The sequence below is a fragment of the Calidris pugnax genome, unplaced genomic scaffold, assembly GCF_001431845.1.
Source record: "Calidris pugnax isolate Ruff unplaced genomic scaffold, ASM143184v1 scaffold349, whole genome shotgun sequence".
Lineage (NCBI taxonomy): Eukaryota > Metazoa > Chordata > Aves > Charadriiformes > Scolopacidae > Calidris > Calidris pugnax.
In genome coordinates this window covers 2,388,991-2,409,938 of record NW_015091088.1, presented here as the reverse complement: position 1 = coordinate 2,409,938, position 20,948 = coordinate 2,388,991, and the positions used below count along the sequence as shown (strand labels likewise).

Sequence of the window (20,948 nt, the reverse complement as noted above, 5' to 3'; positions counted from 1 at the left end):
CCTAACGAGGATCACCTGCGGGGGGCGTCACTCCCAGAGCTCCGGCCGCACTCGTCGTCCCTCCCCGCAGGCGCTGCGCCCCCTTGCGGCCGGACGGGGGTTTTGAAGCCTCGGGTGGGTCACAGCGCACCTGCGCCGCCGAGGCACGTGAGGGCGGGGGCGGCCTCATTAGGGGCGCGGCCTAACGAGGATCACCTGCGGGGGGCGGCGCCCCCAGAGCTCCGGCCCCACCCGGCGGCGCCCCCTGGCGGGCGCGGGGCCACAGGGCAGGGCACCCCCGCGCTCGGGGTGGCGCCCTCTGGCGGACACAGCGCGGCATCGTCCGGCGCAGCGCCATCTGGTGGCCTTTTGGCGGTAATGCAGCAACACCCCCGGACGGGGACCGGGGAGCGCGGCGGGCGTCGCGGGCGGGGGGTGCGGAGCCCCGAGCCCTCTGTCACCCCGGGGCCACCGGCGAATTTCGGTGGTGAGAAGACCCGACACCGTCCTCCCGTGGGGTTCCCACCCGCCCCGCGCCCCACCGGGGAGCAGAACGCGGCTGGAGGCGCAGGGAAAGGACACCCCAGTCGCGGGCAATAGTCAAACTTTACTCTTAATTGACATGGGACAATTAACACCTTTTCCCGTGACAATCGTGTTCCCCACCGCCCCGCTGTGACCCTCCCATTCCCCAGACACCTGGCATCAGGTCCGGTATTACGGTTTTCCAGAGGGTTTTGCCCCATTTTAAGCACAGCCACTCGCCCCGGGTGCAGAACACGGAGATGTCGATTTTCTCACTTTATCCCCCGGTGAGGTGGGGAACTGGCCCCTCGTCTTGGGACTGGAGGGTCCCTGTGGCTCTCCCTGTCCTTGCCAGGGAGGTCGATGGTGTCCCCACGCTGCCCCAGGCCACTGCGGGCAGCGGCAGAGGCTGAGCTTTAGGAGCACAGTGGAGGCACGGATGGAGAGCCCCCCATCTCCTGGCTCCAGCAGCACCAAGGTGACCGACAGCACTCCCCAGAGTATAAAAATACCAGCATAACATTTTTTAGCTTTTCTTTTTTTGATTTTTTTTTTCTTTTTACAATTTATATAAAAGCGTTTCCCACACCGAAGCGCACGTGCTCCATTAGACTTCTGTTCCGTCGTGCAAATTGCTGTGGACCTTGACTTCCAAGTTCACCTGCTTCACCTTCCTGCCTTTTCCCTCACCGACACCCCCCGTTTCCCTCAAGATATTAACGTTCCGGACGGTGCAGTACCGGCTGTCCAGGGCCCTCCCCGCTCCCCTGGGCACCTCCACCTTGGTGTTCAGGGGATGCTCCTCTGGGGTGGCCCTGGCAGCCTCCCGCTTCCTCCGCAGCTTCCCACACCTCCGGGTGAGGAGGCAAATTCCCGACAGCACCAGCAGCAGCAGGGCGAGGGCGGCGAAGGCGCTCCCCAGGGAAGCCCCCGTTTGAGACAAGGAGGCTGCCACGGCCGCTTCCTCCCGCTCCAAGATCAGCGACTTCATGTTGGTGCCGTTCTTCATCTGGTCGCCTTCGTTGTCGTAGATTAAGGAGTCGTCCAGCATCAGCCTCCCGTCCCCATCCACCAAGTCCCGTCTCCAGCGGCGAGCGAGGGATCGCTGGATGCGGGGCCCTGCCATGCTCTCCGGGCCAATCACATAGATGACCTGAAGGTACCACTGGTGGCCAGCCTCCACCTTCAAGAATGGGGAGAGAAGCACACAAGAAATTTTAACTACAGCTTTTAGATCAACCCATTTCCTTAACCAAAGGCAGAGCCGGCTGCGTTTTTTGATCCCGTTTCTTGACTTGTGCAAATAGCAACAAAAAAGCTCAGTGTGTTTTTATGAGCACCCCCAATAATATTTATCACCCAGTGAGGTGATTAGTCTTGCTGTCTTGTCTTTGGCAACTGCAATAATTACTGCTGGTACATTAATAATATGTTTTTAAAGAGCTTCTTTCCTGAATGCTTTGGAAAAAAAGCAGCTTAATCACCAGAATAAATTCCTTATCTCCATGTTCTGTGCTGGAGTTTGCTTCTTAACTGGCTCTGCTGTTAATTTACGGTACAATTCCAGCCATGCCCCTTATGCAAAGAAGGCCCTTATGCAAAAAGAGGTCACTGAGTTACGAAGAGGGTCTCGTGGGGGAGGGACAAAAAAAGCCCAGAAACCAGGATATAAAATTCTGCCCTCAACTGAGAGCTTCCTCTGTGTCTCTCCTCTTTCTGCCACGATCTGCTCTGCTCCTCCAAGTCTTGTCCTCGCCAGCCTCTGCGTACCAGAGGAACCCCAACATGGAATTGGGAAGGGGAGCAGAGAGCTCTGAGCTCCCTTCAGCGGAAGGGAGGGCACCCTTCACCTGCCCCACAGAGACTCCGCTGTCTCACCTCGTGTATGTACCCAGGCACATCAAGGAGAGTGCTGCTACAGCACCATCTGCAAATGCAGGCCATCACCTGTACGTGAGGCCACCTCGCTTCACGGAGACCATCAGAAAAATCGGCTGAGGGCTGCCATTAAACTGCAGAAGGCTGCAAGACCTACCCTAGCATGAATTTGGTTTCTCTAGGCAGTGTCTGGCCCAGAGCCTACAATTCACAAAGTATTTGGGACATCCTGGACAGAGAAGTGAGTTTTGGGCTGCCGATATGCGTTGGTACTTACCTTGTAGAGAGCATCCACCTTGAGGGTAAATCCATCGACGCCGGGCATGCTGCTTACCGAATGAAACTCTGACAGCTCGGAAGCAAAGTGGGCATCGAAAGGCACGTCGTGGAAATACTTATCCGTCACTTCTGGCTGGTTTCGGTCCTGGAAATCAGAGAAGTGTTAGGAGGAGGAGTGCACGCTGTCACCTTTCCAAAGGGAAGCCAGGTCACTAAAAAGCAGCCACCTACTGCTGCCGAAATCAAACCCAAATGCCCAATCTCCACACCTACACGTGGGCACGGACATTTCTCTAAACACATAGCTTACTGCGTAGAAAAGATTTATGACCTATACGATTTGTAGACACTTCACACTGTTTTAGCACTGATGGTGTCAATATTAGCTTTGTAGAGCTGAAGATGAGGAGAAGAGCTTAAGCAGCTTGCTCAAGCACACGTGCCAAACTAACACCATTAACATTACCCTCATCCTGTGAACGGGGCTGCCAGCGAGGACACTGGCAAATGCTAACTACAAAGCATGTAATAAGAGCTGAACACATAGCGGGAGCTTATCTTAATTTTACACAAGAAGAGTATCGGTATAACTGGTAAATAAACCCCCCTTTAGATGGTGCCAGTCCTGTCAATTCCAAGGCAGGGTATAAATAGAGATCTCAGGAAATTTTAAGAGTTTGGTACTTCTTTTTCTTCCTAATTTGTGGTTTCTTTTTGTTTTCTTAGACTAAGAAATACTCATGGATAAAAACTGAAAAAAATGCTGATCTTGTCTTCATGGTTGGCATCTGTCTGCCCAATATTTCAAAAAATCCACATTTCACTTCTCATCCCTTTGTAGTCAGAATCTGTTTGTAGTCAGTCAGGAAGGAAAAGCAACAGAAAGCAGAAGCAGAGCATTTGCAAATATTTCAGACCCCTCCCAGATGAGGGAAGCATTAGCAGGGGCACCACGCTGGATTCTGGCTCTGGTTTTCTGTGGCTGCACAGAGGGTGGCAGGGTCTGCCTAGAGACTCTGCAGGATGTTGGGGGGCTGGGGGGTGCCTGGGGAAGTCAAACAGAAAAACAACAGTGCTATGTCACCCGGGACAGTCGAGCAAGTGAGAACATGCGGACTAAAACAGCTAATACCAGGGAAATAGCAATATTGCAACCCCTCCCCACAAGCTGAAAGGCCATTTAGTTCCCAGGTCGTTGGGTCAGCAAGAGGCTGAGACCAGATTTCTCTGGATGTGATCACACACAGCACTGGAAACCGTGGTTTTGTCCACAATGGAAAACTTACCAAGAGGAGAAACCGGTGTTTCAGGTGCTTGTTGGGTTGAATACAGCCATACTGGGGCCCCTCGTTATAGACGGTGCCTGTTGGGTCAAAGAAAGGCACGTAGCCATCCTTGCCCGTGCACAGATAGACTTTTTCCAGCTGCAGTTTGTAAGCAGCATTTAGGTTTTGCTCGGGGTTCCAGAGGACGCGGCCGTACAGGATTTGCCCTGAGGAGGTTGGAAGGAAAATGGTCAAGTTAAATTCCTGTCCAGTTCAACAGGAGAACCATTGTTGGAGCCAAGTGCACGAAACTACGCATGGCTCTGGGTTTTGAAGGGCTTTGATTTGTGTGTGCAGATGACAAAATACCATGCCAGAGCACATTCTTGTCTCGTCATGTTGTTACAGGGCTGTAACATGCTCAAAATGCCATTTCTTGCTCTAAAAGAGGCAAAGCCTACCCTGGGCTTTACCCTTCTCTTTCCAAGGAATGGAAGTTGTGAAGACAGAAACATGAGGTACAAGCAGAACAGGAAAGAAAAAAAAAATATATCCTACCCTTTGAGAAAGCCCCTTTGTAATCCATTTCTGCCAGAGACATTTCAGATTTGGTAGGGTCCATCAGAAACACCTTTTCGTTGTTACAGAGCTGAAACTCTGTGTTTAGGGAGTAGACAACAGGAACTGGGCGGTTTGTCTGCTGGAAGGCAATCGGGATCAAAAATCTAAAGTTGGGACAGGAAAGGAAAAAGAAGAGGTTTAGTTTGGATGCACGTGAAGTTACCTACACAGTCTGCTTCACCTTTCTTCCCTCCTGCTTCACTACTTCTCATCTAGTCTAGTCTACAGTGATACCCAACCCACGATGACTTCTTGCCCCAGGTTTCCAGGAATGGTGCAGGGCTCTGCATGACCAGCTGAAGCTTCCTCCCAACAGGTCTGATCTTCCTTCTGTCTGGGGACAACCGAAGGCCACGCGGGCTTCTGCAGCCCTGAGGCTGAAAACCTCTGGCTGAGACGTACAACAGCCCAGGGCAGCCCCTCTTCTGGGAGCCCACAGTCTCGCTAAACATGACAGAGGAAAAGGCAGACACACAGATGAAGGCAACTTTTTTTAAGAAAAGTTTCTTTTTTTAAAAGAAAAGCAAAGACACCCGCCTCATGCTCAGGAGTAACAGACCCTGCTGTGCCACCAGCAATCTTTCACCACCTTGAAGGGGATGGTCTCAGTGGTGGGGGGACCCCTGAGCTAAAGGGGAGGTTCCTCCCCTCCCCTTTTCCCTTCCTGCTGCTGTTGTAGCATGTCCCACACCTACTGGGACCAAACAACCCAAACGGACTGAAACCCTCCTGCTGCCGTGACGATGGGGACTCCTTACCGCTCCGGAGCGTGAGCCGTGCAGGGCAGGGGCTTGTCTCCAGGCTCTACCCACGGCTGCGTGGGCTGCACCGTGCAGGGGATTAAAAAGATCGTGTACTCTCCAGAGTAGTCCTTCCTGGGAACAGACAGGAGACACTGCGGTCACCAAAGGAGACTCCAAGCTGTTCCCCCAGCTGATGTGTTTGCCTAATGTCCACCATTTTCTACTTGGTGTATGCAGGCAAGACAAAGTGCATGGCAGGACCTCCTCCCTCACCCCTGACGTGTCCACCTATTCCAGCAGTTGCAGGAGGGACAAATTTGACCTGTGGTGTTTAATTTGACCCTCTGTCATTTTGACCCTCCTGTGCAAGGAGCACAGACTATAAGAATATACAGTCACAGAATGAACTAATAATGAAAATGAATTTCTTAAAAAAGTGAACCAAATATTTCTAGATCTTAATATACCCAACCTCCACCAAGCACAGCACTAGGGATTAAGTCAGTCGTGGTCATGAAATCCTGCTTTAAACTTGCAGACTGCAGAACAACCTTGAATGCATCATCACCTTTGGTATCTACCTACCCACTGGCTTAATTGCTAGAAAAATGCATTTACAAGGAGGTGAACTGATTTTTCCCTCTACTCACACAACCAGTAGAGGAGCATTTTCAGCCCTGAGAGTGGCCCCCTACGTGCTCCAGCTCTGAGCCCTTGGAGCAAGGCTGGCTCCTGACCACCTGGAGGAGGACCTCCTGTCCTGAAAGGACAACGGGGACTGCACTCTCAGGCCTGGATTTGAAACTGTTCCGTTGCTGCTGCTACCTACGGGCATGTTCATTGCTGAAGAACATTGTGCTGTGGGAAGCTGCTGAAGGTGGCTGAACCCGCCATCCTCACCTGTTGTAAGAGCTGGTTGCCCTCCAGAGCTGGTAGGGAGAGTCGAAAGTCTGAGCGCTCCACAGCAGCTGCAGGTCAAATTCGATCCCTCCCAGGTGGTCTGGAGTCATTAAAAAAGACTTGACATCTGGGAGGCTGTGGTGCTCCATTACGAAAAGCCCTGGGGTGAGGATAAGGAGGTGACAGATCAGGCACAGTACGAGGGAGACCCCACGCTGCACACCTCAGCACAGAGGGACTCCTTGTGGAAAGAGGGGCTTGTTCTGCTACCTGTGTGTTCAGAACAAATCTGTATTTGTACGTTGATTTCTTCCTCTATGGGGTCTAATGCTCTCACCTCTGAACTTGGCCTGTGTCTTGAACTCGATGACCAGCCGGCCGTCCTCACGGATGTAGATCCTGATGATCTGCAGCCGGGCTGAGAGAACGCTGTCCGTCTGAATCCCTGCACAGCGCGGCAAGAACAGAGTCACCGGGGAGGCCACACAGCACCGTCGGGCCTCAGATGGACTCTGTCAGCCCCACATAGCTCCAGAGAGAGCTCCAAAAAGCCATGGTTTAATTGGGATCATCCTCCAATGAGTCAGCTCTGATTGAGGGATACTATGGGAAAAAGTCCACCCGTGAGAGCCTAAGGAGGTTGAGGAATGTGACTGCAGCTCCCACAGGAGAATCACTGAAAAGTGTCGGAGAAATCACTCCAAATATCCCACGGGGAGAAACCTCTGCCTGGCTGTGGAGACTCTGATGAAGAGAGAGCTCTTTGCCTGCAGCACTTTCTGGGGCTCAGTGACAACTGAGAGAGGGTGGGGGGAAATGACAGCCCCTTCGCTAAGCTTACACAAACACAGGCACACTCAGACCCAGCCTGCACGCCTGTGCTCAGGACTGCGGTGGCAGTGCAGAAACTAAGAAAAAGAAGAAAAAACCCCGAGAATAAACCCCTTCAAATGCCTCGGACCTACCCGTCCTCCAGAGAACAGTGTCGTAGAAAAAGGAGAACTCCATCTCTGTGTGATGCTCAAGAGATGCCCAACCTCTTGGCGCTGTCACGTAAATGTAGGACACATAGAGCGGGACGTGGACTGTTAAGAAGGACTGAGCAGAGTCCCGTACCTGCCAATAAACCCCAAAAAGGCGGTTATGCACCTTCCAAAGGAGAGACACCGGCCTAGACTCACGGCACCCACTGCATTTGTGTCCTGCTCTGCAAATTGGTAAAAACAGCCAGAATACCTAAAACAGAAGACTTTTCGAGTTCTGGACCACGGATGCCCTAGAAGAATGTGGGGGACAAAGTATTTCCAAAGCAATAGAATGGCATTGCTCCATAAAGGCTGAGCATTATTGGCAAACAATTAGCTGATTTGCAAAAAAGTTATTGTTGGACTGCCATTTGAAAAATAATAATGAACTGTGGGGAAAAAAGTATGCAAGCACAGGGAGCTCCTAATACACTGCAAAACCCATACAATGAAGTCAGAGATGACTAAACTTTCTTTACCTTACGTGTAGGTACTTTAGACAAACCTGCATTTTAAATAAGAGTAAGTGCTAAGGCACACTGGTGTCATGGTACAAAAGGAGCTGTGGTCACAACTTCAACCTCAACCCCACTCCAGTTTACAATTCCATGAATTAAAAATATGCAATTCTGCTATAAGCAATTGCTCAGGACTGACTGGCCCTAACAGTATCCGAAATACCACAGCTCTCTGGCTATATATACACCATTTATTATCTGCAGAGCACAGCTGCACCCTGCAAGCCCCCGAGAGAGCTCAGAGAGACATCCCAGACTGGTTGGTGCCAGTCGCCATGTACTAAATTACACAGTTGTTCAGTTTACACAGCTTTTCTCTGGATTTGTGCAAATAATTGGAGCTATAAAAGGAAAGTTTACAAGGTATTCCAGACCGGCAGGAATTAAAAGAGATTATGTTGGCCATAACATCCTGACTGGGAATTTAATACAAGAATCTAACATAGATGAGATATTCACTTGAGTAGGATGTACATGTATAATCCATCCATGAGAGGGCAGTGAGACGTATTTAGTAGTGAAAGCCTCTATTTTATAGAAGAACATTTTTGGCTTTTGGTCTGCCAGTCAGTTAATTAAGAAATTACTTAAAAATTCCCATGACCTCACTCCACTGCAGAGTATGAACTGGTGTGCTTCTGCTTTGTTTTTTGCTCATTTGGCTAAGAATACAGTCAAAACTGTAACAGAATAGAGCACAACCAAGAATGTTTTGTATTTCCAGTACATCCTTAAATTTTAGGAAAAAATATTTTACTGGTGCTCTGAAGATTTAGAGAATAAATCTGAAGTTATGCCAGTGAAAATAAATTAATCGCTCCAAGTCTTGTCCTCGCCAGCCTCTGCGTACCAGAGGAACCCCAACATGGAATTGGGAAGGGGAGCAGAGAGCTCTGAGCTCCCTTCAGCGGAAGGGAGGGCACCCTTCACCTGCCCCACAGAGACTCCGCTGTCTCACCTCGTGTATGTACCCAGGCACATCAAGGAGAGTGCTGCTACAGCACCATCTGCAAATGCAGGCCATCACCTGTACGTGAGGCCACCTCGCTTCACGGAGACCATCAGAAAAATCGGCTGAGGGCTGCCATTAAACTGCAGAAGGCTGCAAGACCTACCCTAGCATGAATTTGGTTTCTCTAGGCAGTGTCTGGCCCAGAGCCTACAATTCACAAAGTATTTGGGACATCCTGGACAGAGAAGTGAGTTTTGGGCTGCCGATATGCGTTGGTACTTACCTTGTAGAGAGCATCCACCTTGAGGGTAAATCCATCGACGCCGGGCATGCTGCTTACCGAATGAAACTCTGACAGCTCGGAAGCAAAGTGGGCATCGAAAGGCACGTCGTGGAAATACTTATCCGTCACTTCTGGCTGGTTTCGGTCCTGGAAATCAGAGAAGTGTTAGGAGGAGGAGTGCACGCTGTCACCTTTCCAAAGGGAAGCCAGGTCACTAAAAAGCAGCCACCTACTGCTGCCGAAATCAAACCCAAATGCCCAATCTCCACACCTACACGTGGGCACGGACATTTCTCTAAACACATAGCTTACTGCGTAGAAAAGATTTATGACCTATACGATTTGTAGACACTTCACACTGTTTTAGCACTGATGGTGTCAATATTAGCTTTGTAGAGCTGAAGATGAGGAGAAGAGCTTAAGCAGCTTGCTCAAGCACACGTGCCAAACTAACACCATTAACATTACCCTCATCCTGTGAACGGGGCTGCCAGCGAGGACACTGGCAAATGCTAACTACAAAGCATGTAATAAGAGCTGAACACATAGCGGGAGCTTATCTTAATTTTACACAAGAAGAGTATCGGTATAACTGGTAAATAAACCCCCCTTTAGATGGTGCCAGTCCTGTCAATTCCAAGGCAGGGTATAAATAGAGATCTCAGGAAATTTTAAGAGTTTGGTACTTCTTTTTCTTCCTAATTTGTGGTTTCTTTTTGTTTTCTTAGACTAAGAAATACTCATGGATAAAAACTGAAAAAAATGCTGATCTTGTCTTCATGGTTGGCATCTGTCTGCCCAATATTTCAAAAAATCCACATTTCACTTCTCATCCCTTTGTAGTCAGAATCTGTTTGTAGTCAGTCAGGAAGGAAAAGCAACAGAAAGCAGAAGCAGAGCATTTGCAAATATTTCAGACCCCTCCCAGATGAGGGAAGCATTAGCAGGGGCACCACGCTGGATTCTGGCTCTGGTTTTCTGTGGCTGCACAGAGGGTGGCAGGGTCTGCCTAGAGACTCTGCAGGATGTTGGGGGGCTGGGGGGTGCCTGGGGAAGTCAAACAGAAAAACAACAGTGCTATGTCACCCGGGACAGTCGAGCAAGTGAGAACATGCGGACTAAAACAGCTAATACCAGGGAAATAGCAATATTGCAACCCCTCCCCACAAGCTGAAAGGCCATTTAGTTCCCAGGTCGTTGGGTCAGCAAGAGGCTGAGACCAGATTTCTCTGGATGTGATCACACACAGCACTGGAAACCGTGGTTTTGTCCACAATGGAAAACTTACCAAGAGGAGAAACCGGTGTTTCAGGTGCTTGTTGGGTTGAATACAGCCATACTGGGGCCCCTCGTTATAGACGGTGCCTGTTGGGTCAAAGAAAGGCACGTAGCCATCCTTGCCCGTGCACAGATAGACTTTTTCCAGCTGCAGTTTGTAAGCAGCATTTAGGTTTTGCTCGGGGTTCCAGAGGACGCGGCCGTACAGGATTTGCCCTGAGGAGGTTGGAAGGAAAATGGTCAAGTTAAATTCCTGTCCAGTTCAACAGGAGAACCATTGTTGGAGCCAAGTGCACGAAACTACGCATGGCTCTGGGTTTTGAAGGGCTTTGATTTGTGTGTGCAGATGACAAAATACCGTGCCAGAGCACATTCTTGTCTCGTCATGTTGTTACAGGGCTGTAACATGCTCAAAATGCCATTTCTTGCTCTAAAAGAGGCAAAGCCTACCCTGGGCTTTACCCTTCTCTTTCCAAGGAATGGAAGTTGTGAAGACAGAAACATGAGGTACAAGCAGAACAGGAAAGAAAAAAAAAATATATCCTACCCTTTGAGAAAGCCCCTTTGTAATCCATTTCTGCCAGAGACATTTCAGATTTGGTAGGGTCCATCAGAAACACCTTTTCGTTGTTACAGAGCTGAAACTCTGTGTTTAGGGAGTAGACAACAGGAACTGGGCGGTTTGTCTGCTGGAAGGCAATCGGGATCAAAAATCTAAAGTTGGGACAGGAAAGGAAAAAGAAGAGGTTTAGTTTGGATGCACGTGAAGTTACCTACACAGTCTGCTTCACCTTTCTTCCCTCCTGCTTCACTACTTCTCATCTAGTCTAGTCTACAGTGATACCCAACCCACGATGACTTCTTGCCCCAGGTTTCCAGGAATGGTGCAGGGCTCTGCATGACCAGCTGAAGCTTCCTCCCAACAGGTCTGATCTTCCTTCTGTCTGGGGACAACCGAAGGCCACGCGGGCTTCTGCAGCCCTGAGGCTGAAAACCTCTGGCTGAGACGTACAACAGCCCAGGGCAGCCCCTCTTCTGGGAGCCCACAGTCTCGCTAAACATGACAGAGGAAAAGGCAGACACACAGATGAAGGCAACTTTTTTTAAGAAAAGTTTCTTTTTTTAAAAGAAAAGCAAAGACACCCGCCTCATGCTCAGGAGTAACAGACCCTGCTGTGCCACCAGCAATCTTTCACCACCTTGAAGGGGATGGTCTCAGTGGTGGGGGGACCCCTGAGCTAAAGGGGAGGTTCCTCCCCTCCCCTTTTCCCTTCCTGCTGCTGTTGTAGCATGTCCCACACCTACTGGGACCAAACAACCCAAACGGACTGAAACCCTCCTGCTGCCGTGACGATGGGGACTCCTTACCGCTCCGGAGCGTGAGCCGTGCAGGGCAGGGGCTTGTCTCCAGGCTCTACCCACGGCTGCGTGGGCTGCACCGTGCAGGGGATTAAAAAGATCGTGTACTCTCCAGAGTAGTCCTTCCTGGGAACAGACAGGAGACACTGCGGTCACCAAAGGAGACTCCAAGCTGTTCCCCCAGCTGATGTGTTTGCCTAATGTCCACCATTTTCTACTTGGTGTATGCAGGCAAGACAAAGTGCATGGCAGGACCTCCTCCCTCACCCCTGACGTGTCCACCTATTCCAGCAGTTGCAGGAGGGACAAATTTGACCTGTGGTGTTTAATTTGACCCTCTGTCATTTTGACCCTCCTGTGCAAGGAGCACAGACTATAAGAATATACAGTCACAGAATGAACTAATAATGAAAATGAATTTCTTAAAAAAGTGAACCAAATATTTCTAGATCTTAATATACCCAACCTCCACCAAGCACAGCACTAGGGATTAAGTCAGTCGTGGTCATGAAATCCTGCTTTAAACTTGCAGACTGCAGAACAACCTTGAATGCATCATCACCTTTGGTATCTACCTACCCACTGGCTTAATTGCTAGAAAAATGCATTTACAAGGAGGTGAACTGATTTTTCCCTCTACTCACACAACCAGTAGAGGAGCATTTTCAGCCCTGAGAGTGGCCCCCTACGTGCTCCAGCTCTGAGCCCTTGGAGCAAGGCTGGCTCCTGACCACCTGGAGGAGGACCTCCTGTCCTGAAAGGACAACGGGGACTGCACTCTCAGGCCTGGATTTGAAACTGTTCCGTTGCTGCTGCTACCTACGGGCATGTTCATTGCTGAAGAACATTGTGCTGTGGGAAGCTGCTGAAGGTGGCTGAACCCGCCATCCTCACCTGTTGTAAGAGCTGGTTGCCCTCCAGAGCTGGTAGGGAGAGTCGAAAGTCTGAGCGCTCCACAGCAGCTGCAGGTCAAATTCGATCCCTCCCAGGTGGTCTGGAGTCATTAAAAAAGACTTGACATCTGGGAGGCTGTGGTGCTCCATTACGAAAAGCCCTGGGGTGAGGATAAGGAGGTGACAGATCAGGCACAGTACGAGGGAGACCCCACGCTGCACACCTCAGCACAGAGGGACTCCTTGTGGAAAGAGGGGCTTGTTCTGCTACCTGTGTGTTCAGAACAAATCTGTATTTGTACGTTGATTTCTTCCTCTATGGGGTCTAATGCTCTCACCTCTGAACTTGGCCTGTGTCTTGAACTCGATGACCAGCCGGCCGTCCTCACGGATGTAGATCCTGATGATCTGCAGCCGGGCTGAGAGAACGCTGTCCGTCTGAATCCCTGCACAGCGCGGCAAGAACAGAGTCACCGGGGAGGCCACACAGCACCGTCGGGCCTCAGATGGACACTGTCAGCCCCACATAGCTCCAGAGAGAGCTCCAAAAAGCCATGGTTTAATTGGGATCATCCTCCAATGAGTCAGCTCTGATTGAGGGATACTATGGGAAAAAGTCCACCCGTGAGAGCCTAAGGAGGTTGAGGAATGTGACTGCAGCTCCCACAGGAGAATCACTGAAAAGTGTCGGAGAAATCACTCCAAATATCCCACGGGGAGAAACCTCTGCCTGGCTGTGGAGACTCTGATGAAGAGAGAGCTCTTTGCCTGCAGCACTTTCTGGGGCTCAGTGACAACTGAGAGAGGGTGGGGGGAAATGACAGCCCCTTCGCTAAGCTTACACAAACACAGGCACACTCAGACCCAGCCTGCACGCCTGTGCTCAGGACTGCGGTGGCAGTGCAGAAACTAAGAAAAAGAAGAAAAAACCCCGAGAATAAACCCCTTCAAATGCCTCGGACCTACCCGTCCTCCAGAGAACAGTGTCGTAGAAAAAGGAGAACTCCATCTCTGTGTGATGCTCAAGAGATGCCCAACCTCTTGGCGCTGTCACGTAAATGTAGGACACATAGAGCGGGACGTGGACTGTTAAGAAGGACTGAGCAGAGTCCCGTACCTGCCAATAAACCCCAAAAAGGTGGTTATACACCTTCCAAAGGAGAGACACCGGCCCAGACTCATGGCACCAACTGCATTTGTGTCCTGCTCTGCAAATGGGGAAAAAAAGCCAGAGTACCCGCAACAGAAGACTTTTTGAGTTCTGGACCACAGATGTCCTAAACACAGGGAGAAGAATGTGGGGGACAAAGTATTTCTAAAGCAATAGAATGGCATTGCTCCATAAAGGCTGAGCATTATTGGCAAACAATTAGCTGATTTGCAAAAAAGTTATTGTTGGACTGCCATTTGAAAAATAATAATGAACTGTGGGGAAAAAAGTATGCAAGCACAGGGAGCTCCTAATACACTGCAAAACCCATACAATGAAGTCAGAGATGACTAAACTTTCTTTACCTTTACATGTAGGTACTTTAGACAAACCTGCATTTTAAATAAGAGTAAGTGCTAAGGCACACTGGTGTCATGGTACAAAAGGAGCTGTGGTCACAACTTCAACCTCAACCCCACTCCAGTTTACAATTCCATGAATTAAAAATATGCAATTCTGCTATAAGCAATTGCTCAGGACTGACTGGCCCTAACAGTATCCGAAATACCACAGCTCTCTGGCTATATATACACCATTTATTATCTGCAGAGCACAGCTGCACCCTGCAAGCCCCCGAGAGAGCTCAGAGAGACATCCCAGACTGGTTGGTGCCAGTCTCCATGTACTAAATTACACAGTTGTTCAGTTTACACAGCTTTTCTCTGGATTTGTGCAAATAACTGGAGCTATAAAAGGAAAGTTTACAAGGTATTCCAGACCAGCAGGAATTAAAAGAGATTATGTTGGCCATAACATCCTGACTGGGAATTTAATACAAGAATCTAACATAGATGAGATATTCACTTGAGTAGGATGTACATGTATAATCCATCCATGAGAGGGCAGTGAGACGTATTTAGTAGTGAAAGTCTCTATTTTATAGAAGAACATTTTTGGCTTTTGGTCTGACAGTCAGTTAATTAAGAAATTACTTAAAAATTCCCATGACCTCACTCCACTGCAGAGTATGAACTGGTGTGCCTCTGCTTTGTTTTTTGCTCATTTGGCTAAGAATACAGTCAAAACTGTAACAGAATAGAGCACAACCAAGAATGTTTTGTATTTCCAGTACATCCTTAAATTTTAGGAAAAAATATTTTACTGGTGCTCTGAAGATTTAGAGAATAAATCTGAAGTTATGCCAGTGAAAATAAATTAATCGAGTGCATTTCACAAAGCATAGTTCTTTTCCAAGTAAAAGGGAGAAAAAGCCATGCTCCAGTTGTACAGAGAGGCAAACACACACAAGCACAAAGCGGAGCTTTGCCTAAGAATGGAGAAAGATCTGTACTACGTGGAAGAGTTCTGGATACAGCATCTCACCTGGAAGTCTGCAGTGACAGAGCCTCCGCAGACATCGATTAATTCAGTCATGTCATAATAAGCATCAAAAGTCCAAATGCAGCTCTTCAGGTTAAGGTGTTTATAGAGCTGGATCGTCTTCGCTTCTCTCACGGTGGGGTCAAACTGGTAAGGGCGGTCATAGCCAGGACCGAGAATGATGCTGTCGTAGGTCACTTCATCCAGAAACCCTGCCTCTAGGATTAAGAGACATCAGGACACTGATCACTCCAGATTTTAAAGAGCTTGAAGCCAAGTACTGAGGTTCCATTTCCCCTCTCAAGTCACGTCAGTGACTTTTATTATATTAGGGACTTAACGGGCTCCTCTCCATTATCCTAGAGGTCAAACTGAATTTACACAGGGAAAAATGTTATAGGAATGGGGTAAGAATCCTAAAAAACAAACATAAGAACCTACCTATGAAAGGCTGAAGTTAGCTTTAAGAAATGCAGAAAAGCTTGAATATGAAGTAAACAGAAAAAAGCACAACCACCCCATGGCCACCCTGGAACAAGCATGGACCGCATTACCCTAAGTGACAGAGACACAAAATGACTTTTTTGTTTGGCTCTGGCATTTACTTCACCAGTGAATTCACTTTTGCTGCTTCTTGTTGCCATACAGGAGACCTCAGTGACACAGGCACAGTGATCCACTTCCTGTGGATGCCTCTCTAAATGCATGGATATCAAATCTCAAATGCAGATTTGAAAAGCAGAAAAATCAGCAGCACGGTGTGAACCCACAACCTCCTCACACCGAGCAATGCTGCTTAAACCCGTTATCTTTCAAACAGTCTCATGCATCACATCTCACCTTCAACAGGGCAACTCTGTTCACTGCTGTTAGTACAGGAAGATTAATTATTATTTACATAATGTCAAGAGGGCCCAGAATAAAGATGTTAAAGAGAAGTGGCCCCAGTACTGAGCCCTGTGGGACACCACTCGTGACTGGACGCCAGCTGGATTTAGCTCCATTCACCACCACTCTCTGGGTCCGTCCCTCCAGCCAGTTTTTAACCCAGCAGAGGGTATTCCCATCCAAGCCATGGGCAGACAGTTTCTCCAGGAGGATACTGTGGGAGACTGTATCAAAGGCTTTGCTGAAGTCCAGATAAACAACATCCACAGCCTTTCCTTCATCCAGCAAGCGGGTCACTTTGTCATAGAAGGAGATCAGGTTTGTCAAGCAGGACCTGCCCCTTGTGAACCCGTGCTGGCTGGGCCAGATCGCATGGGTGTCCCTCATGTGTTGCATGATGGCACTCAGGATGATCTGCTCCATGATCTTACCAGGCACCGAGGTCAGGCTGACAGGCCTGTAGTTCTCTGGATCATCCTTACGGCCCTTCTTGTGGATGGGATTTCTTTACTGGCTTCTCCCTCCCCTCAAGTTCAGAAAGCAAAGGCTGGCTTTAAAGACTACCTGAGATGCCTCTGAGGTCTCTGATGGTGACCAGGTTTGAGCAGACGTGCTGGTGCCTGTAGATAGACTCGGAGAGAAGGAAATGCAGATTGTGCAGCGGCAGGGTGGAGATGAGGGGCAGCATACCATCCTGATGGGGGATCTGCACCGAGATGTGAATTCTGGAACAAACAGTGGATGAGACAGCAGAAAAAAGCAGCCCTGGCAGTCACAGGAGCCTCACCATTAGCCCATACCCCACAACAGCCCCATGTTTGGTTTCAGCTGGATTTCCCCATCTACACATCTTCTCCTTAAGCTGTCCTACCAGCTCCAATTTCTTGAGGGGAAGGGCACCCCCTCAGCAGAGCAGGGTGCGAGGAAGAGAGCGGGAGCACTACCCTGAGCACCCTATGCTGTTCAAGAGAGCACAGTGCATGGAGGTATGTGGTTTCAGGTACACATTCTCCTCCTGGCCCAAGCCAGCTCTCTAACCCCAGGGAGCCTGGTGAAGGACTGCACTCTCCCCTTCTCCAGGCTCGTACCTGTTGGGATGCTCCTTGTGCTTGACATCCAAGTACTTCAGAGTGGCAATGAATGACTGTGCCTGGAAGCCTCGGGCTGTCCCTGCGACCACAGGAGTGTGACAAATGGCACTGTCTGTGCCTATGGTAACCACGTTGCTTCTCAAGGGGGTCCCCACATGGCCAGCCTTGTCCACAGCCTTGGCCACACAGCGCACATGGAACCGCCGGCTGAAGTAAATGCTGTCCAGCACCTGCAGGGAACAAGGAGGGAGAAACATGCACGTGGGTTAGATGCCAGCATTGCAACCCACAAAATCACTTCATCCTGGTGTTTTGAGCCAGCCTGCAGGGAACAAGGAGGGAGAAACATGCACATGGGTTAGATGCCAGCATTGCAACCTCTGGCTGTGCACAAAATCACTTTATCCTGGTGTTCTGAGCCAGAACGGAGCCAAGGCACACACAAACAAGGAGCGTGTGTGTGCCAATGTTTGCTTGGACACTTGGGCATGCAGATGTGGTTGGCCTCTTGCTACCTGTGCTGGAGTAAATGCTCGAGTATGTTGGGTGCTTTACAGCTTCCAAACTCTGCCCACACACTGCAGGGAGGGGAAGGGGGGCCCTGAGCTGTTATAATCTGCCAGGCTCCATCTGTCTCCTGCCACCAGGGATTTACTGAAGTGTCTGAGTGCTCACAGCTGCTTCCCACGTCAACAGAAATGGTGCTTTTAGCAGGCTCCGTGAAGAACAGTGCTAAATTTTCTGAGGCCGAAAGAAAAAAAAAATCCCCAAAGCACCACCCATATGTGTTATGCCAATTCCCAAATCTAAGGAGATTTTACGTTTTAAACACTGTGTAACTAAAGAGCGCGCTACCCACTAAAAATGTCTCAGACTCATGCCTGTGTAGGCATGGTCTAGAAACACACCTGGGTGCCTGAGGAGAGCTGGGACATCCCAGTTGGGAGCACCCGGGAAAAGCCCCCAGAAGAAAACAGAAATTCTTTTTGTAGGGCAGGACGTAAGCAGTCCAGGGACAGAGAAATCTCAGGCCACACAGGGAGCAATGCAGCAAAAAGAGTGCCTGAGGGGAGAGCAGTTCATAACTTAAGCCATGCCCTTCCTGCAGCCTGAGCAGGACAGAAGGAAAGCAGACAGTCACACAGCCAAACCCTGGTAACACAGGTCACATCAGCACGCTGAGACCTTATTCAGGCACAGCCACTTTTTCAGGTGTGTGACTTTTCAGCTGCAGGAACGCAACCAAATTTCACATGTGAGTAATCACACAGACCATTTTCAGCTGCAGGAACGCAACCAAATTTCATGTGTGAGTGATCACCCAGTACAGAGACCGAGCTGCCCTTCTTATGCCACATGCTCTTGTGGCTTCACCATGCTGGTACCTTGTGACATACCTTATGGTTGACGCTAGTGAATGGTGTGTTGTCAGTGATGGTTTCGAAAGGTGACCTGGCTCCATTCCCATCTGTGGGTGTTGCCACTTCCCAGCTGAACTGTATTGAAGACTGGTTGATGCCAGCCTCGCTGCAGCGCTCCTTCATGACCGTGTACTTGGGGAAGTGAGGGTCACAAGGAGTGACACAGATGAGCGGATAGCCTGGGGAAGGGGATTTCTTAGCACCCTCCTTGGTCACTTCTTCCACCCGGTCGTAATCAGCCAGGGTGACGACCTGTATGGATACAGGACGGCAGCATTCACCTGGGGCTGAGGGGAGAGGAAGAAAAGGCAATCCTTCCCACACACTCCAAGCCTGCTACATCATTGCAGCTCTTAATTTTATTTCAGAAGCCTCACTGAGGTTTTCAGTCTTGAAGGGTACTAAATCACATCCATTGCAACGGGCAACTTACTACGGGAGATGCTGGCAGAATCAGGCTCCCTGCTGCCTCCTGATCCAAAATAGTCACTATTGCAGTGCTGGTATCTCCAAGAACAGCTTCCACTGGATCATCTGGACCCAGGACCAGAGAAAAGGACTCATGCCACTCCCGGTCTTCATTGGACATGATCTCCACCTTAAACATGATATGGTTCACACCTGTGAGAGGAAATGCAAGAGAAACAGAGAGAACTCGATTCATCATCAGATACTGCTCTGAAGTTCTCATAAAAAAACTGCACAGCTGGGCCAGGCTATGACTACTTAATCAATATGATAAAACACGCATTATAAATTTTATTTCTGCTCATTGCTACTAATAATTTAGTCCTGTCCACACAGATGTCTACTCTATACATAAAACTCCAGCTATGACAACTGATCCAATTGATCAGGTGATAGATTTACTAGCAGATGCCATCTTAGGATTACTAATGCCCGTCTTGTATTAGCTGTCTGTAGTACAAATCTTTGATTCAAAGTACATCCCCACACCTGCTGTGAGCATCCCTGCTCTCTCTCAAAGCAGTATGCAGAACTGTTTGGTAAGGGCTTCTTGGTCTAGCAACATGGTCTAAGCTGTTGCAGTAGATCCTGAAAGGTATCTGCTGAGCGTTATACCTTCTGAAGACCACTCTACCCTCGCATGCCAGGGGCTAGCTCTTCTTTCTCTGTTCTGACCACCCTTCATTTAAGAGTTCAGTCTTTTTGCATAAAAAATAATAGTCATAGCAGAGTGCAAGGCTACAGCCCAGAAAAGTCACACTTTAAAAAAGACACACAGTAAATGTTCTATTTAAAATACATTACCAAAAGAACAGGAAAAAAAAAAACAAAACCAAACAAACCAAACCCCAGATCCTTCTCATCCAGTGGGGCATTGTGAAGGGGTGAAATGTTGCACACAAGAGAAAACATGGCAAGATTTAGCATGGCCTTCCCATTTTTTTCAAGTGACATTAATTCCAGGGAGCAGAAAGTCTCAACCACCTTTCTGTCTACTTAGGTACTTACAGTCTCCTCAGTAAAGAGCTCACCACCTCTGGGATTTCATTCCCTCCTCCTTTTCTTTGCCCCCCTGCTTGGGCAGCAGTGTGGCACTCTGCTTATTGAGCAGAGAGGGCTGGTGCTCAGAACCCCAGTGTGTTTGCACTGAAAATGATTAGGCAACCAGAAGGGGAGAGGGGAAGGGACAGGTATCACGCAAAGAGAGGGGAAAAGTCTTGCACCCCATCTGTAACACGCTGAAGAACTGCACGGGTGTTTCCTCCCACAAAGACCATAATGAGCCCAAGATCAAACCTCAAATCAAAACTAAACCCCCAAATCTAAGGGTATATTATGCCTTCTTACAGCTAATGCACTTCACTTCACCATTAGACTTGCGTTGTGTTCTAAACCTAATGCGAAAAGTGGCTTTTTCCAAATCTCCCAAATATGTTCCTTTCTGATATACACAAAATGCCACCACCTCTAACCTTCCCTCCAAGGACCCTTTACCTGGGCTGAATTTGAGCATTCGACTCTTGGGATAGTAATCCACTCCGGCCTGAGCTGAGCCATCGCGGGTGCTACAGCGGACTTTCGAGGTCCTGTTCTGATCCCCTCTCCGGACCACCTTGACATTTATAACAGCAACACCCTCCGGGCCAGGCGGCTCCCGCACTTGGTACGCAGCTTCTTCAAACTCAATGGTGGGTGCTAAAGAAACAGCAGTGAAGAAAAAGCCCCAGGTTTGCACACCAGCTGACTGTTTACAGGTGAAGGGCATTCAGCAATGGAGGCAAGCTAAGCTCAGCTCCTTTTAGACTCTACCCACACATCTTCAGAGCAAGGGGCTCCTCAAAGCAGGGACCAAAAACATAGCTGTAAGGGTTGGACATGAATTAGGGTAAGAGTGGGGCAAAGCCCAACACATGTATTGGGCTACAGAGGAAGGCAAATGATTCTCCCATACTCTGCCTGTTCTGACAGGACAAGGGGTAATGGTTTTAAATTAAAAGAGGGCAGATGTAGACTAGATAAAAGGAAGAATTTTTTTACAATGAGGGTGCTGAA

At 49.1% G+C, this 20,948-nt stretch overlaps 1 protein-coding gene across 1 annotated transcript in view; it reads right to left on the bottom strand.

Moving 5' to 3' along the window:
* Positions 1 to 566: 566 nt before the first annotated feature.
* The window catches only part of FRAS1 (Fraser extracellular matrix complex subunit 1), a 181,759-nt gene continuing 161,377 nt past the window's right edge, over positions 567 to 20,948 (bottom strand). Inside the window, exons 60-73 of the mRNA XM_014957844.1 lie at positions 20,391 to 20,591; positions 18,862 to 19,049; positions 18,405 to 18,680; positions 17,005 to 17,237; positions 16,481 to 16,641; positions 15,032 to 15,246; positions 13,465 to 13,615; positions 12,837 to 12,944; positions 12,500 to 12,659; positions 11,615 to 11,731; positions 10,794 to 10,960; positions 10,257 to 10,462; positions 8,969 to 9,115; positions 567 to 1,687 (exon numbers count right to left, since the gene is read on the bottom strand). Coding sequence (XP_014813330.1) covers positions 1,112 to 1,687; positions 8,969 to 9,115; positions 10,257 to 10,462; positions 10,794 to 10,960; positions 11,615 to 11,731; positions 12,500 to 12,659; positions 12,837 to 12,944; positions 13,465 to 13,615; positions 15,032 to 15,246; positions 16,481 to 16,641; positions 17,005 to 17,237; positions 18,405 to 18,680; positions 18,862 to 19,049; positions 20,391 to 20,591 — 2,906 coding nt within the window. The 3' untranslated portion in view covers positions 567 to 1,111. The remainder of the gene's footprint in view (positions 1,688 to 8,968; positions 9,116 to 10,256; positions 10,463 to 10,793; positions 10,961 to 11,614; positions 11,732 to 12,499; positions 12,660 to 12,836; positions 12,945 to 13,464; positions 13,616 to 15,031; positions 15,247 to 16,480; positions 16,642 to 17,004; positions 17,238 to 18,404; positions 18,681 to 18,861; positions 19,050 to 20,390; positions 20,592 to 20,948) is intronic.